Below are 27498 nucleotides of genomic sequence, written 5' to 3' on the forward strand. Positions count from 1 at the left end.
AAGTCAGGCATCCTGGCGTTCCCCAGTTTTCGCGGAATGTGCGGTTCTCAGCAAGTCGCTTCGACGGCCGATATCGGCAGAATTGGTTTTTGTTTCTGTCTTTGCGAGTCGTTTCCAGAAAACCGGTCTCCAACCAGTTGTCACAGAGTCTCAAGTCGAATTCTCGTTGAATGCGCAAAACGTCACGAGAGCCTTCAGATTCCACTCCCAGATAACGCGTGTAGCAGCGTTTCCCCACCTCGTCTGCGCAAACCTTGAGCATCCTAAACTTCATTTGTCCCCGTCTGCGTTTATCTGGAAACTCACTCCATCACCCTCCCAAACAGAAGAAGAGAGTCCTCATTCGACTATGGGCTGCACTGAAACATATACATCGCGCTGCATATACCTCTACATCTATATATATCTATAGATGTACAGATGTATGGAGTCTTTGTGCTTTCCTGTTTCGGCGTAACAGAGTTAACTGCGATCTCTGCTTGTTCTGTCGGTAATGCCGCGAGCGTAAGCCTCGAGTCCTTTGGTTTCTGCCTCCTGGCCACTGAGTCACTGCTTTTTTCACCTGACTTCTTGGGGGCTTTCACACCAAGGACATTTTTTCGTGAGGCGGATAAACGCATGCCAGTCTGTGCGATTTGCAGCACTGTGACACGAAGAGCATTTTACAGCAGAGTCTCTTTCTACTGGATATCCTGTAACGACGCACTGCTCATCGGTCTCAAGGCACTTCGGGCAAGACAGAGTTGCCTCGTACCGCGAAAAGCCGCATGCTCGACAGGATCTGAACAAAGTGAGAAACAAAGGAACAAAGGACATGAGGAGGACTCACCTTCAAAAACCGAAACAGTGAAACAGACGTACAAGGGCAGAGTCCTACTCAAGCCTTTTTATACCTTCAAAGCGTGCTTGACTCTCCACCTCTGCATTTCTTCAAAGGAATGCAGTGTACAGGGGAAACTGAAAGGAATGAGACCTCTAAACGTCTTCTGCCATCTGAAAAAGACTCTCTTTTGTATCCAACGTTTATCGTTATCCCTCCATACGTTCACACTCTGTACTTGGGGCATATCTCATCTTTCTCTCTCTCACCATGTTCGCAAGCATATACGAATATATAGACGTACATATACATATATATATATATATATCCATGTGTCACATATTGTGCTGCAATTTCGAATTTCTCTCCAGTAAGATGCGAAGACATCTATACACACAATCTGTACCTTGTAAATGCAGGGCTTCGAGAGGCCAGACACTGCATGCGTGCAGAGAGATCTGAATTTCCTCCAGTCGTGCGGAGCAGCGAAAACGTTAATTCTCATAATCATCTCTGCCACAGGTCATACACTTGCTTATCCTGCTAAAACGCTCGCATTTTGACTTTCCGGCCTTGTTTGTAGAAAGGAAACTCAAAACATCTGACAAGTCTGCGACACCCTATCTGTTTTCCTCCGTACCAAGTGATACGCCATTGTATACCTATCTCAGTCTACCTGTACATATATATGTATATATGTATATATGCATGTATATCTATACATATCAGTGCGCGTATATGAGTGTAGATTGGGGATGCGTGAGACGCACACATGCAAGGAAGTAGACTTGATTCGTGACGGCAATGGGGGTAATCGTGTATTTCACACTTGAGGAAGACCCAGAAGAGGCCCGCGACCGGGAAATCCACTCTCACCTTTTGTTGAGAGCTGGAGAGACAGATCTGTCAACGCTCCACGCCAGGACGCATTCTCGAGTTTCCTCGACTTCTGCGCTAGGCCTGGAAAGGACAAAGATAGCAGACGCATGGTTTCTTCTACCCTGTACATGGATTCGGTAAAACGTATCTCTGAGACAACAGTTTCGATCTCGAGAGGGAGATACAGAGTTCTCCCCGGTTCATCAAAGAGAGTGTAGCCTTCCACTCCTTGCGCAGGCCTGCATGTCTTCTCCCTCTCGATGCACACGCGCAGTTGAACGCTGGTTTCTCACATGTTCTCGAGACTTAGTTTTCGGGGGTAAAGAGAGAAGACGGCAGTGAGGAGGCGTCTCTGAGAACTTAAGTTTCCACCTCTGCTGCGAGGTAACCGCAAACAAGTGAAAGGAAGAGGCGCTCCGACACTTTGAGAAGCATAGGAATCGAAACTATTTCTCTTCTGTCTCTCTCAAACTTCATCTTCCAGCGGGGTCCCCCTCTGACTGTCACTCGCGAATTCAGCCGAGATTCGATGGTCGCTTTCTCCGCGGAAAGCAGCCCAGATCTCAAACGGTGCCTCGACCTCTCGTCGCAGGAGGGGGCGTTCGGTTTCTCTGCTGTAGCACATGCATGCTGCTGACAGTGCGGTTTCGGAAATGTGTGGTTCACAACGCAAGGACTGCATGCAGTCTGCTTACATGCAATGAGAGCCCGGCACACAAAGGTCCTCTGGAGAGGGGATGTCGGAAATCTCAAAGTCGGCGGAGGGAAGTGACTTGCTGCCATCGTCGATCGCGTCCGCAATGTCGAGAAAACTGAAAACAAATGATGAAATTCTAGATAACGTTCGCTTTCAGAACTCGGTGTTCGGTATGTCAAGAAGGATCCTGTATCTCTCTGCACCTGCAGCCCAGGTCCCGTAATGTTCATAGGGCAGCTAGGAATCATGTATAGAAGTATGTGATGGATCCTGGACTGTTCGCTACTCAGCCGAAATATACATGTCTCCAGACGTGTATACATACATACATATATATATATATATATATATTTATGTATATATATATATATATGTATTAAGAGTGACAAGAACTTTGTGCCTTTGTGCATCTACTATTAGACTCACAGATTATGAAGAGCAATATGTCCTCACACTCGTGTGACCGCCCTGACGAATTATCTTTGTGTCTGTGCATCTATACCTCCATGTGTTTATCTCTATATATTTATGCATGAGTGGAGACATCTGAGAAAACGCCTATATATATTCACCTCAGAATGCATCTCCAGAAATTCTCTTTCGTATCGCAAGTAGAATCTCTGCAGCCCTGTGGTGGGTGTCGCCAGTTTGCGTCTTGTTGATTCTACACAAATGAAATGCACCTTTCTGCAGGCCTGCTGTATCTCACTATACCTGCCAATAAAGTGTAAACATTTCCTGGACTAACGCTCGGTAGATTGGTTCCAGAGGAACAACCGTGAAAACAGGCTCTCCGTGAAAGGCACCCTTCGTAAAAGGGGAATACATTATCTCCATTCACTCTTCTTATTTGCCCACATTTATACTCCGCAAACCGAATGAACAGAGAAGTGATATCTCCTCGCATTCTTCACAACAAACATCTGCACAGATCGCAAGCCAGACACGTTCTCGGGAATCTCGGAAGCCCGTCCTCCGAATATAAGCCGGATTCACCGACGGCGACTCACCGGTTCCAGAAGAAGAACGCCATGCCCGTCCACCCCGCTTTCTTGCAGAGTTGCCCAGCACGGTAGAATGCTTCGTCAGATCGGATTTCCTTTGCGTATCTGATTAATGCAATTAACGCAAGAGGGAGAATTGTGCATTTAGGATGGGAGAGCCCTGGAGTTCCTTCTATCTTCTCAGAGACTTCGACAGGATGGCGTGCGAGTTCGACAAACTGGACGTGAAACGCGGAATATGTGAACCATCTGGGATTCAAGAAATTCGAGAAATTCCAAAAGCTGAAAGTAGCAATCCCAGAAAGGGGATGGGGTCCACCCGTGACTCAAAGGACTTGCTGCATGGCTTCGCTGGAGACTGAAATGATGGAAAATTAAGAGTGCACAAGAAATCATGTTTACCCTCTGCGGCTTGACGTTGATGTCCCCAGTATTGTCAATCGAATCGCTTCCCGATGAATTTGCAGGATCTCCATCGTGAGAGCGCAGAAACACATACTTCGTTTCTACGCCAATACAAGGACAGAAGTGCTACCGAATAGATAACCATGTGTATTCACACATATCTGTATATATATATATATATATGTATATTTGCATGTACACACTTGTGCACCTTCATATATATATATATATATATATATATATATATATATATGCGTATATATGATGGTGGGCATCGACGTAACTGAAGAGCTGTCAAAAATGCGAATGAAACAAAAACAGAAGAATGAACGTTTGAGCGTAGAACCGCGTGGGCTGAAGCCGGGACCTTAATGCTGCCACGAGTGTCTTATCCATCTGAAACCGACCCGTCTAAACAAAGCAGAAAATGTTTCTCACACCAGACATTGTCAAAGGCGCTCGAGGATCATCTCTGCACAGATATTCGAACTTTTCAACACCTTTTCCAGCGATTTTCAGGTGTCACTACGCCTGCCAAACAAACGGCGAGCAATTTACCTCAAAAGGGCAACAGCAGTTCTTGCAGCGGTTTGTGACAGACCTTCTTGACTGTGGTTTTCTACAGTATCTAGCACAAGTAAATAGTGAGAGACGAGGAGGCATTTTCTCATTTGTTTCTCGATTTCCTCAATTGGTTCTGCCGCGTTCGCCACAGCTCCGATGCAGAGCTCTGGAGGTTTGTTGTCTCCACGTTCTGCTGAGACTCGCATCCGCAGCAGGCGTTTCACCGAGAGAAGGTGCCTTCTTCTGTCTTCCGCCTTTGCTTGCACGGCGAAAAGGGATCGGGCAATCTCTCCGCAAAGCGCAAGGCTTTCCTCTCTGTCGAGAGAGTTTGTGAACTGGAGAAAGACATCTGCCGCCTCTTCTTCTCGACCTTCTCCAAGCAGCGTCTGCCCACACACTCACCATTTGCGTGACGGAGACGTCCGGTTGGAGTTTTGCGTCTGATCGTTTCTCCAGAAACTGCTTTCCACGCCACAGGCTGCGTCGACGACTAGGTCGAAACAGCAGTGCCAAGTTATCCCCCGCAAACACAAATACTTCCTCAACTTCGTTGCCTTGCGGCTTACGTCTTTCTTACGTACACCTCAGCACTAGTGTTCGTGGCGAGCTCGGTGTCGAGTTTCGTATTGTCCGCGTGTAAATCGGTAGTCACGCGTTTGGGGTCTCCCTTCGCTCATGTCCAATAGACGCGTCATTTGCGTTGATGATGTTCTAGATATATGTGTTTACATATTGCATATAGTTGCACACTGACAAAGTGATTTACGGACCAGAGATTGGCGTTTAAACATATTCGTCTATACCTATGTGCATACGCGAGTTAAGAGCGAACGATGTTGATTGTTTTGAAAGAAACACTGACAGTGTGGGCTTCTGACCGTGCAGTAGGCGTTGAGGATTTCGGGTACTGTTTGAGGTGCGTTTTTCTGCGCCACAAGCAGGACGTTTTTCCAAGCTCCCTCTGAAGCAGCGATTTCTGTGACTGATGAAGTATCTCCCAGAGCAAGGAGGGCCTCAAGGTCTCTCGAAGAAATCAACTTTTGCCTGTGAGCTTCTTCCACGAACGAAACAAGGTCCGGAACTCCTGCGGCGACTTCCCGAGCCTTCGCCCACTCTTCGCATGCCACCAGGCACTGCAGCGGGCAAGAAGAAACGAAAGAAGTTCACAGGACGATGAAGAGTGATAACATCCGACACAACGTCCACGAGAAGAACGCAACAGACGTTTGTGTATGCGGTGAAAAGACATGAATCTCTTTTCAAAAGAAGACGACAGACGTACCATTGCCAATCTCCACATGCTTCTCATGTATCCGATGCAAAACTAGCACACATACTTGGTGGAGGGCGTCATGCATCTGTTTCACATGTCTGAGCAGTCGTAAATCAAAGCCGAACTTCTGAACTTTTCGGGAGAGACTTGCATCGACCTTGTGTATAGGCTGTATCATTCTGCTACATATCTGTAGGTCTTTAAGCTCTACGACGCTTATCTCTCTATTTACTACAAATATATATATATATATATATATATATATGCGCATTCATCTGTATATGCCTGCAGGGGGAAGATATTAGTCTACCATCGTATACATACAGGTGCACGTGAACAGGGTCACGGAAGCTTCGCACATGTTTGAAGGGTGGACAAAGAAAGCCGAGTATTGGTGGCGATGTGAGCAGACAGACAAAGCATCGAAAATCGAGCATTGCTGCACCGATGATCCTCTAGACTGCAGCATATCCATGCGCCTACCAAGGTTTTCACACACATGCATGCGTGGGAAAATCACGGTGAACACGCGTGTGATTCCTTGTCGACAGGTGCATGCATGCGAGGACTTCAACAGGTGCATGCATGCGAGGACTTCAACAGGTGCATGCATGCGAGGACTTCAACAGGTGCATGCATGCGAGGACTTCAACAGGTGCATGCATGCGAGGACTTCAACAGGTGCATGCATGCGAGGACTTCAACAGGTGCATGCATGCGAGAGCTGTATTAAGTGCATGGGCGCGTGACACTTGCTTACTTTCACGGCTTCAGAAGGGGAGCCGCCTGCGTGGAAGAGCCTCGCGACTTCGAGCGAAGGACCGGAGAAGTCCAACGTCTTCCTCGCTACTTCGCCAGAGACTTCTTTCACACGATGCGCTGCTTTAGCTTCGGCCAACTTCACCTGCCTCGACAGATACACGTTCAGCAATGCAGACGACCAAACGCCGCCACTCTCGGAGACGCGATTCGACATGCGAAGCCAGGAGCATCGACATGTGGATATATATATATATATATATATATATATACATATCGAATTCTGTATCATACAACTATACATAGAGATGCATTTATGTATATTAATATATATATATATATATATATATATATATAAGAATATATGGCGACTACTCTGTGTTGCTCTTTTCGATACGTGCTAAGGACGTGCTATGCATGCATTTCGCACAAATACTGCTTACAACTATTTTTTGTGAAGTATAGTCGATGCATACGCACATGCTTTTTCTTATTCAGATATGCATGCCGCAATAGTCGCCCTTTCCACCTCCTCTTTTAGATATACATATATTTATTAAAATATAATTTTATATACATATATACATATGCATATACATAAATATGTATATACGTATATATATATATATATATATATATATACATTTATATGCATATATATAAGTACGCTAGGCGAGCATCAGTTTGAGGGAGTGTTGTATTTGGAGACTCGTTAGCCATCAGCGACCATCGAGTGTAGCTGCATTTCGTTTCTTGGAGGCGCCCGGAACGTGAATGCGATGTTACAGCACTCCGATGTGTACGTACAGCTGTGAACCAGATTTTCTTCAAGAGGAAACTGTCAGGCACCACCGAGGACTTTGCTCGACAGCAGATATCGATAGCAGCATCCACTTCTCCTGCTGCTTCGTACGCCTAGAAACATCGAGAACAAAGGATTCACACAACGCCATATGTCTCAGTTACAAACGCCCAAAACGGTGTCTCCCACTGTGCATCTCTGGGTATCAATATACACACATCTACATATATATACATATATATATATATATATATATATTTATCTCGGTCTGCACGTCAAATCAACTATGTCGTTCGATACCACGACACATAGCTATATCGTTATATATATATATATATATATATATATATCTGCATCTATCTTCCTACTTCTGTATCTAGTATTATATATATATATATATATATATTATCGTAGGCACACGAAGGTGTCTAGGTAGTTCTCTACATATTTGGTAGCATCTAGACTGTTCTCCACGGCTAGAACACACAGAAACATCTCGGCTGCGATTTATTTGTGAAAGTAGATCTAGAGACCTCTTAGGATATATCTCTGGATCCAAGGTGTTCTACATATGCATTCGTATATATCAATATATATATATATATATATGCATGTATATAGGTATAGCGTGCTGCGCGGTTTCCTCAGTTTCTTGTCAGGAGCTGAGGCACCCTTTTTCTGTGTATGTGTGTGTGTTTGTGTTGGCGCAGACGTCTTTACAAATTCGCACATTTGCGAGTTCAATGAGTTCTGCCGCATTTCTGGGCTCTCCTCCGCAGGAGGTTTTCTTCACGAGTTCGGGCAGAAGCTGAGGGCAGTGCTCTCTGCTGGCAGCGACGGCTTCCACCTTCATTCCATGCGATAGATACATGGCCACCGCCAAGTCAGCTCTTCCAGCTTCGACATACAGCGCCTCTGCTTCCTGGGGAGAGAACAGAAGCGTCAGACTCTCTGCATACGTACCACGGTATCCGTGGTGGAAAAAAGCGACACAAGCGAACCGAATTCCCAAGGGACGCGGACTCGAGGCAAAAACTCTTTTTTAGGCGATACTCAGACACGCTGACGTAAGAAATATAAAACTCCCGCCAGCTACAAGCTCACATGTCGATACGCGAGTTTACCCACAAGCTCACACAACAAAATCTATGCACGCACGCACACAAATATATACATATATATATATATATATATATATACTTCTTCATACACATTCTGCTATGTGCCTCTATCTCAATATGCTTCCATACGCTTTCTGGTTTCAATTCTTCCATGCATATATATATATATATATAAATACATATACATATATATAAACGTGTAGATGGGTTTACGTGCATTGGCGTCTTCGTTGTGACGTATGTTTTATTCGCAAGGTGAAACTCTTGAACGCGTTTAAAACACCGCAACTGAATTAACATACTTTCATGCCGCCTTCGTTTGCTAGAGCTCTTGCTTGGGAGACGAGAATGTCGGGAACGGCGTCAGGCGCGTGGGCAGAAGCAACGCGAATGGCTGATTTCCAGTCTTTCTGCGGCACAAGTCAGAATCTGCATGTTTAGCCGATGCGTCGTAGGCCTCAAAACGCCTCGAAAAACAGTCTACTGTCTGCGCCTCACACATACGTTTGCTCCGTCAAACGATCACACACATACACTTGCACAGAAGCGTATACGGATGCAGCTGTATGCAGATATAAACTTTTTCAAATGCACATTTTAAACGGATGTATGCGTGTGAATAGACGTAGACGCGCACAAATATACATGTGTGTATGCAGATGCATAAAGAAAGTGAACTGCCTCGAACTCGGGATGCGTGGATATGTGTCTCTATATGTACGCAGCTGCATGTCACTTTCTCGGGGGTCTCGACAGTCATCCGACAGATTTAGAAGCGTTTTCCCTCTGCGTTGAGATCGGCATGGCGTCGAAATGTCTCTGAGCAGAGTTTCTCCGAGAACATCTTCGAGGAAACAGCGAGAAAGTAACACCGCGAAGCAGAGACGACGGAAATGCGGGGTTTCTTTCTTTTATCAAGAGTCTCAGCTCTGTCTCACCAGGTGTCTGTACATCTCAATGGCCTCCGACGCTTTGCCGGCCAGCACAAAGTGTCGCTCTGCCGAAGAAAAATCTCCTTTTTCTTCGCTCTCGGCTGCTTGTCTGAGGTTCACCGTTTCCAGCATGTGCTTTGCAGATTCTTCGGCGATTTTGAGGGACAAAGAAAAGTCCCCAGCGTCCAGAGCCAGCTCGACTGCATCCTCTGCAAGGTCGTTCTGAACTCCCAGGCCGCAACACCAGCTGGACGAACACCGGGGATTTGCCGAGATCTAAATCTATCTGTGTCTCCATGAATACCTGCGCATTCGTTTACGTAGTAGACTCACACCAATGCGCCCCTACTCCTGCGCTTCTCTCTCTCTGTCTATAAATACATATGCCATCCTGTAGCTTCACACATATCTATATATATATATATATATAGATATAGATATAGATATATATATGCATATTTGTTATGATGTGTAAACATGCATGTATATATATATATATATATATATATATATATATATCCATGCGTATACGCCTGAACAAGGATTCTCCAGCACCAGTGTACCCCAAGTCAAGAAAGCGACATCTGTCTCTGTAGGTTCGTTATTTGTAGACGTCGAATTGTCTTTCAGATGGTTTCCTCGGCTTTTCGTGAGTGGTGAATGACTGCGTTTTCTCAGGTACACAGGCAAGCTGGAGCGAAGCAGCTTTATCTTGTGTTCTGTTACCTGCACGAGCACCTGACAAGCCGCCGCAGTCCCCTTTTCAGCGACTAGCTGTCGGGCAAGATGTTTCACTACTTCCTTGTACGCTTCCTTGCCTTCTGCTCTGGCAACTCGTACGGCGTCGCTCCACTTCCACAGCTGTCTGTACATCTCCACGGCAAGCCTCCACAGGCCGCCACCTGAACAGGAACAGGGAAATATCCCAGTATACATACGGATGCAGATACACTTATACAAGCATGTATTTATATACATATATATATATATATATATATATATATATATATATATATCTTTATGTAGTACGCAGTCTGATTGATGCACAGATCTGCATGCATCTCTGTACGTACAAATATAGGGACCTGTTTCTATAGATAGAAGTATCTAGATAGATGCATGTGTGTTTGTTGGCATGATTGCATGCATGCATGTGCTGCTGGAGTCGATCTTGCATGCATGTTTCCGCGGCTTCTGGTTCCCTGTATTCATATCGAAAAGCTCGACGGCGAGACAAACAGAGAGAACAAGTCTCTGGGATCTTACACTGCGATTCGGTTGTGTCCAAGCTTCATGCACAAAGCAAGACTCGTATGCTTACGAGTGTAAAGCTGTTCGGCCGCCTCGAGGTTCCCTGACGCCTCCATCTCCTCCCCAAGTTCTCTGTGAGTCTCTTCTACCAGCTCTGGTCTGACAAAAAGTCTACATCCACGTTTCCGCGTCTCTTTCACGCAGGTAAACAGAGATACACGCTCACAGACGAATTCGAAGAGGTCGCAATAATGTCGCCATATACAGACATTTACATGCGTGTGCAATCGGCATCCCCATCTATATTCGTACACAACTAGAAAGATATCTGAACATACACATGAACACATATACCTATACATACATATACATATATATATATATATGTATATATATATATTTATATATTTTTGTTGGGTATAGCACGACGGGTCTCTTTTCACTGTCAGAGAAACCATGGCGTGGAAGACGGAGAAATAGGGAGAAGGAGTTTCTGTCTTCTGACGGAAGCACCAAACACGCGACATGAGCAGCTCTGGCCGCAAGCAGAAGTTTCATCGAGTCTAATGTGAGGGTAGTTCTCTGAGAGGAACCTTGTTTATGTTTGCATCTTAGAGCAGAGTGAATGCAATGCATGCAAGGAAACAGATCGGAAGGCAGAGAGAAGCATTCGAACAACTAGGTTCGTTCCAGGGGATCCGTGGAAAGAAACCCTCTTGAAAAGGAGAGGCCATGAAACGAATACCGACACAAATGGAGAAGTTGACAAAGAAAGAGATGCTCGTCAGCAACCGACTGAAGAAACAGACTTACCGATATAGAGAAACGCGTTGGAGCATTTCGTCGATATGTCCGTGTCGACGGAGCAAGGCTATGATTTTGTCAAACTCGTGAATGGAGGCGTACGCTTGTTCTGCTTCCTAAACCGAGCAAACATGATTTCAACAGCGAAAACAGAGGACGAAACGGCCTTTCAGCGTCCCCCTCTACATCGACAGTAGAGCACGAAAGACTCTGAAGGCGTTTGCGGTCGAGACGATTCGATCAGATCTTGAATTCCACTCTATGGTCGAAGAAACAGAGTCATAGCCGTAGCTCGGATGCAATCCTTCAGAAAGAGGTTCTACACACACATACTCCGATGCTCTTTTTTCATGCCTTGAAATATTTGTGCAGGACGTATACACTCTCTGTTTATGATGATGTGTATTTGCCAAAGCGAAACGCTTACAGAGGATGGGTATTTTAGTTTTTTGTGTTGCCAGCCACTTCAACTTCAACTCGGCACAAAAAAGTCCGTTTTCCCGCCGACACTGAACCGTTTTGCACTTTGGAGAAACCGCGGACAAAGACAAGATGGAGACACTTGCGATTCTTGCGAAAACGAAAAAGAAGGTTGATAGCTTTAAACATTGACTGCAACACCACCCTTTCTCGTTCTCTGTTGCAACATAATTCACAGGACTAGGCGACTGTAGAACCTAGTTACAGCAACTTTTTACCTGCTGCTTGGATGAGTCTGGGTCACTCACAAAAGAGTAGCACATCACCATATATATATATATATATATACTACAGGGTACATGGGTTGTGATAAGATGAAGAGATCTTCACAGATAGGGAGTTGAGAACGCAAAAGATTTCTCGCTGCTTTACCACCAGCTTTCCTTTTTCTTCAAGTGATTGTGCAATCTCCTCGACGACTGTCTTGCGCTCTGCCTCCGACAGATATTCGGCTGCTAGCTGACGAATCGTACGCAACAGCGTTGACCAAAAAGACAAGGAAAAAGAAGTCTGCTTTCACCACCTGGTCAACACACCTTCATGCGTATAGACGTACGCATGCGGTGCGTATGCGTACATAAACAAATGTGAATAACTAGACATAGATCTAGTCACTGTTAATGGTAGTTGGGGAGACACACTTGTATCCGCATGACGGTGTCTACCTGTCCACAAGTAACCACCTCTTCGTTCAAATATATATATATATATATATATATATATATTTATCTCGTAGGCGCCTCTACGGATGTCAGCAGATGTAACTGAGCAAGCATACAGATGTAGATAAACACTGAAGTTTCCATCTATGTGAAACATGTCTCCATATCGATCGAGCTACCTAGCTGCATAAATCTACTCAATATATATATATATATATATATGCACCTTCCTCTTCACGCATACTTATGTATATATATGAGTATAGAGCGTACTTCGGTTTCTACATGATGGCTGTGATTGTAGCTCAGCGTTGGGGAATCACCCGCTGCTCATGGATATGTATTGCCGCGGCTTTTCGCCGCAAAAGCGTTCCTCTCTCTTGCTCTCTAAGCTGTCAGTGGAACGCGGAGAAAGACACTTGCCCTGTCTTGATCTCCACCTTCTTTGTTTACCTGCAAGCCTCGATCTGTGAGCCCAGCGTCCACATAGACGCGGACTGCCTTTCCGCAGCTGCCAGCCTGGAGGCGCGAAAAAAACATCACTTCTGCACTTGAGAAAAGGAACGTTTCGCAAGTAAACGACGCGAATCGACAGATGCATTTCAGATGGAGAAATTTGCACAAAGAAGGAGGAGAACCCAGGTCTTCAGAGAGGGAGGAAAACCGATAACTTCAGTTCAAAGAAGAAGACTCAGCAAAGAAGAGGCTTTTCAACTCTGTCGTACACACTATCCAAACACTTAGAATTAACAAGCAATGAATCTTAGTGCCTATCTACACATCTACAGATCTACATTTGTGCACATATGGATATATATATATATATATGCATACATGTTTATGTATATATATATATATATATATATATATATGTATTATATCCCTTAAGACCTTGGAGTCCCTGGACGCGATCTCGAAATGCAATTTAGACATCTTGTTGTAAATGTGTCACGACTTACCTGGACGAAGCAGCATTGGGCTTCCGATAGATTTCCAATTGCGGTGAACGTTTCGGCCAAGTCAAGGAGATACGGTCTCGCCGCTTCCTCACCCTCTCTCGTTCTCAGTTCTTGAAGAAAGTGGAAAGCTTTTTTCCACTGCTTTGCTCTCAAACACGCTTGCACAGCTTTCCTTGTACATCCAGCCTCGACAAAGTGGAGTGTCGCAGCCTCTGGCTGCAATAGCATTAGAATGCAATTCGCATCTCACCATGGTGGAGGAGAAACAAGCATTTGAGAGAGTGTCTGACGAGGCGGAGGTCGGTGGGGATTAGGACGAGAGCAGATAAAGAGAAACAAGCAAAGTAGCGGGTGCAGGGGATGTCCTCGAGGAAGTCCTGCTTCCTCGGTGGAGAAAGCCTTAAACGTATTGCAGCGAGGAAACGAACGAGATGGCGCGCGTACATACAGGCTGGTCACAAAGGTGAGACGCTTGCACGGTGCATCTGCTCCATTGCCACACATGTCAAATTTGCTTGTGTATCACAAAATGTAAATCGGCAAGCACCCGCGTGATTCGAGTAAACGAGACGAACGATGCACAGAAGCAGCCAGACAACAGGTGGATTGCCTTTGCCAGCAGATCCAATCGTCTCCATGTTTCACTTTCCCAATAGGTTCGTTTGCATGCACTTGTCTCTCGAACCTCGTGTCTCTCTAGCAGCCAATCTCCCCACTCTTCCTCAATTTCCGCGACAGCAGCAGGCCGGAATTCTCGCGAGAGCTCCACCGCCTTCTTGAAGGAAGCTCCTTTGCTGAAAAATAGGCGAAAAAACTCGAAGAACTTGGGGTCTTTGCTGACTTGTTTCAGCTGACAGAATCGTGCAACATGAGGGCACCTGGAACTCTCGACACTCGAAGACTCGACAAATCGAGAAACGTCTTGTGTGTTTTCTGCTGATTCCTCAGGAGGGCAGCAGATCTTCGAAGACTCTTATAAGGAAACCTCAAAACCTAGAGACAGATTCGTAACATCGCTACTCCACTGCGCCTTGCATACATAATTGTACACTACAAGCATTCGAATTGATGTGTGTATTTCGGTAGTGCATCTCGTAGTCGTGCAAAGAGATGTCAGTGATGCGTATGTGCAGAGGTAATTCAACTGCTTGCGTCCACGCGGTTGTGTCTACGCTGCAAGAACAGGAAACAGAGGTATTTCGGTAGCCTCTTGAAATCAAAGACTTTTCGCCGTCGACTCAGCAGTCCAAGAAGGTGGCGGCTTGCAGAAACCAGTGGTTTTCTTTCATTGTTGAGACGACTGATGGCAGTACTCCAAAGATTACGCGAACAACACAAACGATGTCGCGCTCTTTCATAAATAACATACTGAGCATACAGCTTAAATGGTAGAGCAGCTACTGTCTTCGACCTTCCTACTGGATCGTTACCACACGCTTAGACCAACCGAATCCATCCTAAAGACTCGGTTCTTGTCTGTACTTCACGTAACAGGAGTCTTATTCAGCATGCCGTAGGTGCTCTACAGTCTCGGTTTTTGGGGAAATTGACTACGCTAGACAAAGACGTTCTTCCGCTGTTCCCCACAAAGTCTTTTTTGCCAAAGAGCACGAGTGCGTGCTCGCGCAACACACATTTCATACCGATGTGATGAGCATCCCCTTTGTGTGTGACACCTTAAAAGTTCACTTTCGTTTTCCAGTGGACACTGTCATTCATGTTCAAAATGTGGTTCACTAAACACTGTGTACAAGTGATGGGTATGTGATGGTTTTCTCGCATACTCCAAGGCAGCTTCAGAAGGCTTCGTAGCCAAACCTGTGGTGATTTCACACGAGAACCAGGCACACGTATATGGTTTCACACTCGACGTGGTGACTGGCGACTTCGTTGCATGCGGTTTAAACCTACCGATAGGCCGCAACAGCTTTTTCTGTGTCGCCGAGTCTCCGGAAGATGTCCCCCGCTCTTTCGTGCAGTTTGCATGCACTTAGAGCTGCAGCGACGCTCGCGAGGAGAGTTGGAGAAAAAGAAACTTGCTCGTTCGATGCGATTGCCCCCGCAGCCTTGAACGGCAAGCCGCCGTCCATGAAACATTTTACAGCCAGTTCGGGGTCTTTGCCATTTCGCAAAGCTGCTTCTCCCGCCTTCTCTTCCTGTGCATGCAACGCAGACACCCGACAAAAGCACGCAGGAACAGGTACCATTTGTCGACTTGTTCACGTATACGTGAGTTGGATGTTTGCCGACGCATATACGAAAAATACTCGGATACATATAAATATATCCACATATGAGAGGTATAAGCATTCATACATACACATGTTTGATGTGGAGAAGATGTACTGAGAGGTTTGCTCTGTATGTATAGTTGTGCGTCGAGGTGTGCACATGGTGACGCATGCAGAAGATCCTTGGTCACTTCTTCGTTTCTGTAAAAGGCCTGTTCTACGGCGAGACAAACGGATGGCGTCGGGTGACATTTCATTTCTGTCTCGCCCTGTCGAAGGACGAGGGGGTTCAGAGATTCTTTCGCAGGTTCTCTCTCTCGTAGTGTGCTCTAGATCTCGTCAACCTCGTTTCGCTCGAACGGTCAAAACAGACGAAAAACATGCCTCCGGTCCATGTGAGTTTTCCACCTGCCCGGACTCCATCAGCCATCGATGGAACTGAACTTTCATTTGCGTCACGTCTCGATTCTCCCGCACAGCGAGGCGGATACTCGCGTCGAACCTGCACATCAAGACAACTTCCACTCACAAATACCTATCTATATTTATATACATATATATATATATATATATGTATATGTGTGTATTCGTCTTGTATGTACGTGTATATATGTTTATCGTTATGTATATATATGAATGTGTGATAGGTGTGTATATTTGTGTATTTGCATACATATATACCCCGGTCCAAGTATGTGCATACATTTGTGGGCGTGTCTGTCCGTTTCTCTTCTTGTATCTGTGTATACGCATGCATCTGCATCAATCCAATTATGTACGGCTGTCTTCATTGGGTCTGTGGTTCGATCTAAGAGACAGACGAGGGCTTGTTCTTATGGCAAAGATCCGTCGTTAAATGATTGTTCTAAATTTGAAAGTTCGCTGAGTATGCGCCAACCTACATGTGCAAGTTTCGATACATTTCTATGGCTTCGTCCACGTCGTGGTTCTCTGAAAGGATGGCTTCTGCCACACTGAATTGTTTGTTGAAGACTGCGAGCCTGCGAGTCGAGAACACGCACATCCACTCTCGTTTCGGTGCTTCTTCCCGACGAGTCTCGCATGCCTCCGAGTACCGTCACTTTCTGAATCTCTGTCTCAACATGCAAAGGCTTGAGGCTTCTGTGCAGATCTCTACCTGTGGATCTGTCAGAGAACAAACGTTCAATCAAAGGGACGAAGTTCTGTTTTGTGGCAGTTGACTACGAGAATCAATTTCACTTTTCAGTGAGTCCACCCTTCCCTCGGCCGGTCGATGCACAGTTCGCCGCAGACAGGCGATACAAGGAACAGCTATCTGTCGGGGTAGCGACTTTGCTTCCGAAGGCAATTCGAGACTCGTTAAAGCCTGTGCTCCGGCTTCTCCTGGCGCCTTCCTTCAAGCGAACGGGGGTCGACACAGCAAGGAGACTCTTTCGCAGACAGGACAGGCCTTTCCGTGAGGACATGGCGGCACACCGGCGCTTCTCTTCCAAATGTGCATCGTGAAAAGAAGGTATCTCTCCTACTTCTCCAACTTCCGCCTGTGTGTGTGTAAGTCTCGATGCAGTACTTCACCGAGGCAGAACTTTTTCCCTTTTGCTCGTGGGTGTGTCAGTGCATGCAGAAGAAGGCACCCTGCGTGACTAGCGAGTTCTCCCTTTCAACGGGGGACGCGTTAATGACTCACGCCGCTTTACCTCGCTTTTAACAGGTACGGTTTCCCTGCTTCTCGCTGAGTGTCTCCAGGTCCCTGAGATGGGTCTTCTTCGTGAGATTCCTCTCGTTTCTCTGGGTGTTTTGCAGGCCTTGAGGCGTTTCTCAGAAACCGAGATCGAGCGAGATCTCCCAAAATGGCGTAGCAAAACTGCGCAACGTCCAGAAAGCCATCAGCGAGCGCGTGCTCTGCGACAGAGCGACAGTGGTTCTTCAGCTCTTGAGTCCAAGCCCCGTCGACGTCTGTCAGGATTTGAACCGCCTGAGAAAATCAGATACCCCGACTCTCATTGTTATCTCGGTCGCAGGAATCCTTGGCGTCCAGCTGGCTTCATTCTACATTCTACAATTTCCTTCACTCCTCATATCCTGCGACACAAAACTCCGTGTGTGTCTAACCGCCTGCTGTATCGTAGGCTCGCCTACTTACCAAACTGCATGCACAGCTCCTTCCTAACCCTCTAATATGTTTTCTCTATGAATGCATCGAGACACATACACATATATGATCTATATATATATATATATATATATATATATTCAAACATATGCGTTTATTTCTTTAAATATCCATATTTCTGTATGAATATATATACGTATAAGTATATGTAGATATTGTTTCTTCGATAAAAGGGCGTTTGGGGGTTGAAGAGCGTCAAGATAAGGATAGTGCTCGGTCTCGTTTTCATGAAGGGGAGTACTTGAAAAGCGTTACGTATCCACTTCATCCGTTATGCGATGGATAGTAAAGGCTCTCCGTATGATTTTTCCTGTCCTCGGTGCCTCACCTGCGAATAGGCCTTCCCTCGTGTGCATGCAGCCAGACGCACGACAGTGCTTTCGAGGCTCTGGTGAAAAATCGAGCCATCAGTTCGCCTCAATACAGCTTCATGTTGTCCATTTTTGCAACAAATGACTTTCAAAAGCTGACCATCTGCTTGCAGAGGTGTTGCTTGAGAGTGTTGGTGTACACTCGACCTGACAACCAGACCCAGTCGTTGAATGCACTAGATGCGAAAACAAGTTTCCGATTCCCTCTAGCGTTCTAGCACTCAGTCTCCTCAATGTGACTCCAATTATGAGATGCACAGACAGTCACGTTCTTTACGAGTGTTGACACTTCGTATTTATGGGCTCTGAAGACTACTCCAACTGTGAGGTAAGATCATCAAACTGACCATCTCCCTCTCAGCTCGTGGATCTGCGTTACCCGGCACTGCAGGATGGTTCTTTCGGGGTGTCGAGACACTTCAACGATCGACGAGCCGATCCAGACGCACAGTTCGGATTCACCTTTACTCACAAAGGGAAGCAGCTTAGATTGTAAACACAGATATGAACACAACGAAACTGGTAAAGGATGTGGAGTTGTTACGTACACAACACGAAAGCTGACGTAGAATCTTACCGGTAAAGTACTTATGAACCTATAGTGAGCAGGGACTACTCTGTGTTCCTAAATGATAAAATCATGGGATGCCGAGAAAGCAATCGACTTCCCTCTTCGTTTGTCCACAGCCGTGGTTCACTTTGATGGAAAACAGTGTCTGCTCTGCCTTTTTAACTTTCAGTTACACAGTCCAGGATGGCGGAGCATCATTTGAAGAGGCTCTGCGTATAGTGTGAGGCCTGCGGGTGATCTTTACGTTCTCAGCGCTCACATTGTGTGAAGACGGTGGTGACACTATCTGCTTATAATGGAATGAATACAATACACGGGGTCTATCCATGGCCTTCGAATTTACTGGTCAGCGGAGGTGAGAAGGCAAAGCATCACATTCTGTCGCTGGAGAAGCTGCTGATCGTTCGCGGTCAGAGTTGCACGGAGCGTCTTCGATGTTCAGCGCATGCGAATCGCTATTATGCTGATAATTTCTGTCTTCTGGTCTTACCACAAATGGAGAGAAGAAAAGTTCTGTTGCCCGAGAAGAGCATCTGTTCCTGGCAGAAACTCGGCAGCTGTACAGTCATGAAGCAAGAGAGTAGCTGTCCTGGTTGCAACGTCCCACAGTTGGAGATTTCGTGATGAGTCTCTCCACGCAAGTTTCTCTCCCCTGCCCACAAACGCCAGTCCACACGAAAACGAAGTGCTACTCCACGGCCATTTTCTAGAGATTCTACGTTCACAGAGGCGACAATGGAACTAGGTGCTTCCGCCTTGGTGTCGGTCTCTCCACCCTTATGTATGCGTGGAGAGGACGGGTGACTAGCAATCCAAAACGCAGACTGCTACCTACAGGCCTGTGTAGCACTCTGGAAATTCAGGTCCATCCGCGCGACGGCATCGACCAGCAAGGGGGAGCAAAAGAAAGCTTTCACACTCACCCAGACTGAATCTTTGTGAGACTGTGAAAAGCATCAACGACACCAAAATGCTTTTGAATTTTCGTTCCGAATGGGCATTGCCAACAAAGTCGCCCCTCTTGCGAGGTCTTACCGTTCCGTCAACTTGACCCACTTCACCGCCGAATGACATTCGAGATCTCCCACAGTTCTGTCTTTTCCATTCTTGCAGGAGAGGTCAAGAATTCTACAACGTAGAGTTCGACAGAAGAGAGCACGACAGAAAAAGAGTCCTTCAAACCTCTGCATGTATGCATAGTGTTTGCCGGCGCTCTCTGATCGTGCAAGTGCCTCACCCCAACAAGCGCGGCAAGCGTACCTATCCACCAGAAAAACATGTTCCCTACAAGCCATGTATTTCATATGGACAGCGGCAACTCGCAGAGGTATGCGCTCACGAGGTTGCCAGTCCTCAGGCAGGTCTGGGGAATGCATCAAGACACTGTAGGTCACGTGCTGTCTTTAATGGTGCCGTTCGAAGTCTTGAAAGAAAAGCAGAGTTCGGAAGCACTCGAAAGAATTACACAGGCGGTTACGCTTCAGAGAAATAAGAGGGAGATTTGCCTGCCCCGCATCTGCGGTGTCGCTCCAGTGCTTTTTCCAGGTGGCTACTCACTGGATCCTCGAAGGCGAAAGAAGATAAGCAACAAGGAGTTTGACCTTCGTCGAATCCTGAATTCCGAGGGAATTGGGGAGACGTCCACAAACAGCCTAGGAGTGTCGCTTGAAAAAGAAAGTAGTTCGTCAACGGGAAAGGAATTATTTCGACTCTTCTGACGCGTTCACTTACTCGCGTTAGTATGCATTTAACGGCAACTCGGTCTTTCAAAAAGTGTCTTGTCCGGAAACAACCTAGCGTGAAACAGCCGTGCGGGGAAAGAACGGGCAAAATCGGTCAGGTAGATTGGTAACAGATGCGTTTTCTTGATGCACGCACTTGTGTCCACATCACTGTGAATCCCAACATATATATACTTATATATGAAGTCCAACGTCTCACGCAGAGACAGGAGTGTTTTGAGGCAATTATCGTGGAGCCGTATGAAGTTCATTGTTGAGTTGTAGCATGAATGTCTGTATGTTTCTTCTAACAATGGCGAGGCTACAAAGCCATCGCTGCTCTGAAGGCTCGTTTTCTATGCCTTACCTGCGATCTCTGAATCTCCCAAGACCACCACGGCAACAGTGTCTTCTTTCTAGACGCAAAAGATGGAAGGACTCCAACACACACATTCATAAAAACCCCTCGATAAAGACTTGCATTGTCAATGAAAATCCGAAATACCCGCATACCCACGCATATAAATAAGTGCATGGTCGCCTGCTGATGTGCTCACGGATACCTACGCCTACTTGCCGTACCATATATATATATATATATATATATATATATATATATAAACATACAATATGCAGATATGCGCATACATGTGGACAGTGTGTGGTTTTAGGCATATCACGGAAGGTATCTGTATACAGTCGCATTCGTCGGCTATGTTCCAAGAGCTTGTGAACTTACGTGGTGGGCGAGGCAGACACCTTGAGAATCAAAGACAAACCTTGTGGAACCTGCCCATGTGGGCGTGATCGTTGATACTTTCTGTTGTTCAACATCCGCCAAAATCAACTGCTTGTCTGTTGTGTAGGCGACAAGAAAGCGATTCTCGTAGACGACAAACTCAGTGATTTTGAGTGCATCTCCATTCTCGTTCGCAGCTTCGAGCGTGATTGATTTTCCATCCGACAGTCGATCGGCTCGGACCTGAGTAGGGATGTCCTCAAAAACGCGTGCAGCTGAAGTTCGGCGTCTTTTTTCCTTTACAGATCCAAAACATGCGTAAAAACGCACTCCTGTCACGACGTATAATACACTACTTCAAATCTAGCAACACACACAGCATATATACACACCTCCAGTCATACATACAGAAATGTGGAGTTGCAAAGTTTTGTAGGCACAATTTCTACGTATGTGTGTAGAGTTAGGGTCGCGTGGCGAGGCTTTTCTCAACACCTGTGATTGCTGGATGTCTGTGTGCGTTATCGGTTTTTTTCATGCGCGCCGTTCGTTCCTTGCTCTTCGAGGTACGCACTTGGGTGTCGATGGCGCACTGACATAAACAACGTACTTTCGAAGGTGAGAAAAAAGTGAATTCGAAAGTTTGCCCCCAACGTGCTTTCCTTGTAAAAGCCACCAAACGCTCGATGGATCCTCGGTGGGTGCCAGCTACGAGCTCTGTTCCCTCTGGAGTCCAGCGACAAGCTGAGACGCCGTGGCATCCTGCGAGATGTACAGGGTCTGATATGGTCTCCGAGACTGCTTCCACCTACCATAAAAAGATGTTGGAAGCAATGTGTCTAATTATGAAACACTTTAAGTACACAGCGGCAAGTGATGAAAAAATTACGATTCTGACAGACGAGAATCGACGGACCCAGTAGACGCAGAAAAAATCTGCAAGCGGCAGGGCATTCTGTAAAGCAATTTCGTGAGAAAACCGATGCGGAGAGACACGAGTTGGTGTCATTATCTAGCCTTCGTGTTCCGAATGTTGAAATTCACCAGTATATCTATCTAACTACATATATATATATATATACGTGCTGTTCGACTGGCGAAATAGTTCTCGAATGAGTTGTTGTATCGAGTGCACTCTTTCGTGGGCTAAGGAGACTCCATATGCACTGCACTCTCTGTCAGAGTGCTCGCGTTGGATTCTGTGGTGCGTATCAACTGTAGAGAGACAACGTCTGCTAATCATGTGAAAATTACCGTACAGGCTCTAGCAGTGATCCGTATGTTCTTAATGCTGACGTTGTACGGATTATGTAGTAATTCGACATTGAAACCTCTAAACGCCGTCCGCGTCGTGGCATATACTCGCCAGAAAAAGCTTATACATACTCATATCTAGGAGATAATTGCCGGCACGTTCTTGAGAAAGCGACTCTCGAACAACCAAAATAGATTGATACAAAGAAATAAGTAACCTGTGTTCAACTAGCAACAGTAGGAACCCTCAGAACCATTTACAGTGTTAGGATAGCGTTGCGACCGTCGTTTCGCCACCACAAAATTAGAATGAAGGCACTTTGGAAGAATAGACTACCTCGAATTCTTTAGGGGATAGATGCTCAGCTGGTCCAGCCGGAATTGGGCCAAAGATATGTACGTGCTCTCGTGCAGCGACAGCCAGGCAGCTGCCACTCGGGTGGAAAGCGAGAGACGAAATTTCTTTGGAGAATGGTGACATCGAACGAAAGTCAATGAGCTGCATCTGTACGCACATCCGCACAAGGAGCAAATTGGTGGTTTCTCTGGATGTTTCAGATACGCAACCGTCCGAGCACTTTACTTCTCTCCATCTGGGGATACGTCACTACCTTGCTAAGTCCATCCCACCATCACACTTACAAGATTTCCTTCGCGGTTGATCAGCGCAATTTCGGTTGTTTGAGCAGCTGCTGCAACGCAGGCAGCCGTACAGCTGATTGCTGTGACAGAAACGGGGAATCTGCAGGCAAACCCAGCATTCGACAAGACCGAGAAACGTGAGTGTCACGTATTTCCAACGTGTTCGGTTGTGGAGCAGGAAACGAGATCGAAACAGCACGAGGCAGACACCTTCTGTGAATGAGGGGAAGCAGCGACGAAGAAACAGAAGAATCGACAGAAGAACGAAAATAATAGAGTGGATCTCACAAAGGGAAATTAACATGGAATGACAAACAGCTGCGGGCTACGCGAGTGTGAAGAGGATGGAAAACGAAGCAGAAAGAAACGCGAAACGCGGTGTGCTGCTGCTTAGGTATTCGCTATTAGAGGGCATTAGGCTGTAAACATACCTGTATACTTCCCTCGTTGTAGCGCGACTTGTAGAGGCGTTCATAGAACATAGTTGAATCGATCCGTCTGCATGCCCCGTAGCGAGGAGCGTCCCCGACCTCTCGCAGTCGAAGCAGATTAGTGGACTGTCAGAAGAATACAACAGCGTTTTCCTTTCTCAGGCAAGACAGAAGCCAGTAAAGATACAAGTGCGCTACTTGCCATATGCCAGCGAACCGAGAGAGCGACCAAGTGTAGAACAGGGGAAGGCTCGATAATTCCACCTCGCTCACGCTCTTGAGGGAAACTACGATTCGTGTGGTTTCCTACGGGTTGTGGGAACACTGCTTGCGAACCGACTGTGCCACATATCCGCCTCCCTATAGTTTCATAGCATTGTCGGAATCACGTCTTTCCCTAAATCGCGACGCGCGTGCGTTTTCCTTTCAATCGAACCTAAAGTCTGCCCCGGAACGATACACTTTCTCGGGACGTTTGCTTGCTGGTTTCCATCCGTCTCACGAGCAAATTCCTGGAGGAAGTACGAGGGTCCGCCTACCTTTTTCTGTCAAAGAGAGTGCCTGCTTTGTTTAGATCGACGTGCGCCACGCGAACTCGTCCGTCGATTTGACCGTAGAAGAACGTGTCGGCGACGTCGGAAGGCCACAAGACGCTGGCGACGGGAGCAGTAGTTGGGAACTTCCGGTAAACCACCTTTTTGTCTGTCTTCGCCAGTCCCAGATGGTAAACGACAACCATGTTGTCTGATTGGGCGACGGCCACGCGGCTCGCATCTGGACTGAGCGCTAGCGCTGAAACAGAGTAAACGTGAACTCCAGCGCATGACACGATTCACAATGTCACTGCACAGCCGGACGTCGCGCTTCGGGCTGTTCAGGGGGTGGAAAACCTCCCAGCGAGGTTTGCTCATGTTTGTTGATTGAAAACGCCACCTGCATCATCGGCATTTCCTCGCATTCGAAATCATTAGTTCGTGCAGATACACGCATCTCTCTCTCTCTCTATATATATATATATATGGTATTGCATACATGTAGCCGTCTATAGGTTTAAATAGCCACCTTTTTGCTTGATTGAGCGCACTGTTTTGAGGAGGATTTCCATCTACGTTTACCGGTCACACAGTGCGCGTTTGTCGCAGCTTTGTCTGCAGGACGTGTGTCAAATCGATCGACTTTGCTTCCTCGAGCGTCGAATAAATGGACGACACGATCCGCCGCAAGAGCGGCTGCCATTCGACTTCCATTTGAAGACCAAGCCAAAGTGCAGACCGAATTCCGGTCGCATGCAGAAGGCTGCAATAATACTGTTCCTGATCGTTGTAGCCTCATCGTGTGCCGAGACTGGGCAGGGCGCGTTTATCGTTACCTTGCCAAATGAGTTGACTCAGCTGTTTGCATTCTTCGAACCGAAAAAAAGTTTAAGAAGCACGACACCCATTAAAGAGCAGATGCCATCTGTGCGTGGAAACCGTGAGGCGTTTCCGGGGAAATAGATTACACCTGCACAGAAACTTCGAGCAAACGGGCGCACAAGTTCTGCCACCGTTCACTGCTTTGGTGGCAAAACCTGCTCAAAGACAGACATCCCTAGAAACTGCGGTATTTTAGCTCATGAAGCGTGTACCCCTTCTGTGTTCGCTTGTATTGCTCCACTTTTCCAACTCGCGTGCTGGGGTGCCGGCGGACCTAAGACTGCGTCGCCTTCTGGTGTCCCGTAACTTAACCGCCTTGGGGCGTTTACGTGCAATGGCTCCTGACTTTGATGGATAGAAGCTCGTCCAGTAAGATTCGAACGGCAACTTTGGCTTCCAAGTAGCTTTTTCTTGTGGGTTGCGTTGTAGGGGGCCCCGCTGACGCTATGATAATTCGCGCTCGCCGTCTGCAGCCCTTGTACAAGCCGAGACGGCTTGGTTTTCCACGATCTTCAATAACTCAGCATTAAAATGTAACCATTGCGATGTTTGGAAGAAACTGAGACTGTCCGTGTGCTTTAACGGTGGGCCACAACTGTGGCGTGCGGGATCAACGAATGCTCGTTTGAGCTGTTGGCGTCTGCAGCATTGCCAAAATGCTGCATCTTGCACTCGTTCAGATTTGCTTAGAAGGTTTAGCACACCGCCCACGCAAAACAATCCAGCTCTTTCTTTCTCCATTCCGGACCACGATGTTGCGTGATCTTCGCAAATGTGACTACGCATTTCTCACTTGTGCAGGTGTGCACCTTGTTTGTCTCACAAAAGGAATTTCTCGTAATCCTTTCAGTGCGTACCAGATTTGCCCGTCACCTTGCCAGGATTGGATTGGGCATAGCGCCTTCCGACACCTCCTGATATCAACTGAGAACCAAAATAGATTTCGCACCAAACTGTCTGCTGCAGAGATGTGAAGGAAAATTACAGAGAGACGGGAAGAATTTCTACCTTTCTGCATGGAGACAGAAGCAGCATTTGTTCACCGGTCCGTTATCCACGCCTGTGCATGCTTCCTCAGGAGGTCAAACAAACAACTGTATCAGTTCGCAGATCGGCCACCAACGTTGGTTTTTCGCCCTGACCAGAGGGACTGAAACAGCAGAATGCCTTGCTGCCTGATCTACACTTTTTCTTGGAGCACTACGCTCAGTATCGCCTCGCAGGGGAATTCCAACAGACTTAGATGGCGACAGGCGACGACCGCCCCTTCGAGTCACAAGCAAGGAAGACGTTTTGAGAAGTGCACAACCTTGAGCGTAACTGAGAGAAAAGGACTTTCTGGGCAGTTCGCAAAACTCGCTGCCACATTTGCCACGCTGCTGAGCGACACTCAAGTGTGCGGGTGGAACGTCCATGCTGAAACTGAGACTGCAAGGGATCGAGATAATTCCTATGAGACATCTCGCAGACATGTTTCTCTTGTTTGAAGTCTTGCCTTCTGTCTGCCCGTTACTCTCGATCTCATTCAGCGTGATGGCTGCTACATAAATTAGTACCTGCGGATCGACACCACTGAAAGCTACTACACAACCAAGAAAACGAAAGAGGCGTAAAAAGAGGGTGAAACTGAACAATAATTTCACACATATTTTTCTTTCTATGGGTAAACGTCATACATATCATATATCCCCAAATGTTAACCGTCAGGCGAGTGTGTCGTCACTCCTGGTTTTGTACAGCGTGTCTGACTTGTGGAGGCGATTCCGTCTTTGTGCAGAAAGCAACGAATGTGAAAACGGTTGCCGCAGACTGCTCTCGTTCCCGAGCTTGCTTCTGCGTTCTAGAGATGACATGCCATTCGTCGTTCCGTTTAACCGCCTCGTCATTCTACTTTCAAAGTCACCTTGACACGGAACGGTACCTTCAGTGTTCCTCTCGCGGGTCTTCCGATAGTGTTCTTCTGTCCAGCACGACACCACCGCCTAGTTGACACTTCCGTTCTCGCTTTTTTCACCGTGTAAAAACACGATAGAGACACACGCGAACACGATTCGTGCTAAGAGTTTTGGGAAATATCGGAAACAGCGTGCCGTTGAATCGAAATGAAGTCTCAACTCACCGTCGTTGAAAGATTGCCCAGCAGCTTTTTCTCGGAGGTCAATCAGCATATCGGAGATCTCCTTCGATACAGAAACATTTCCACTGCTCTTTGAAGCGTATACGCCGGCTTTTTCGTCCTCTTTTTTGCCAGATAGGCAAATCTTGCGTCTTTTTCTCCAGCGTGGGTCTTTCGATGTCACCTTGGATTTTCAGCGTGGTCTCTGTGCCTGGCCGTCGTCGCCACATGCATGCTTTGATTCACCTGCGTTTTCCCCATCATCTCGTTGATAGGTTTCCTCTGCCTCAAGAACCAATCTTTCCCCGCCTTTGTTTCTACATCCTCTTTCTTCTGAGAAGAGACAATACCCCAAGAAGTATCTCCCTCTCACCACTGGAGTCTCGTCAGCTTGCATGCATGCGACTGCTCTGCCAAAGCATCTTGTCTTCAAGATTTTT

General features: G+C 46.6%; 1 protein-coding gene across 1 annotated transcript; it reads right to left on the bottom strand.

The window, feature by feature from the left end:
* Window positions 1-558: 558 nt before the first annotated feature.
* Window positions 559-27110, bottom strand: TGME49_288050 (intraflagellar transport protein 172, putative; the record flags this gene model as incomplete). Its single annotated transcript, XM_018782021.1, has 33 exons — window positions 559-781; window positions 1697-1780; window positions 2395-2511; window positions 3407-3505; window positions 4364-4755; window positions 5248-5502; window positions 6403-6546; window positions 7209-7316; window positions 7934-8125; window positions 8627-8734; window positions 9263-9478; window positions 9995-10158; window positions 10578-10666; window positions 11321-11427; window positions 12164-12250; window positions 12907-12972; window positions 13413-13628; window positions 14098-14206; window positions 15324-15568; window positions 16052-16145; window positions 16546-16644; window positions 17323-17600; window positions 18270-18316; window positions 19231-19392; window positions 19664-19684; window positions 20001-20024; window positions 20829-20877; window positions 21201-21443; window positions 22855-22959; window positions 23097-23196; window positions 23528-23653; window positions 24067-24319; window positions 27062-27110. The coding sequence occupies 33 exons, from the start codon at window positions 27108-27110 to the stop codon at window positions 559-561; spliced, it is 4671 nt and encodes a 1556-aa protein (XP_018636345.1).
* Between the last annotated feature and the right edge of the window lie 388 nt (window positions 27111-27498).

The sequence above is a fragment of the Toxoplasma gondii genome, chromosome IX (assembly GCF_000006565.2).
Source record: "Toxoplasma gondii ME49 chromosome IX, whole genome shotgun sequence".
Classification (NCBI taxonomy): Eukaryota; Apicomplexa; class Conoidasida; order Eucoccidiorida; family Sarcocystidae; genus Toxoplasma; species Toxoplasma gondii.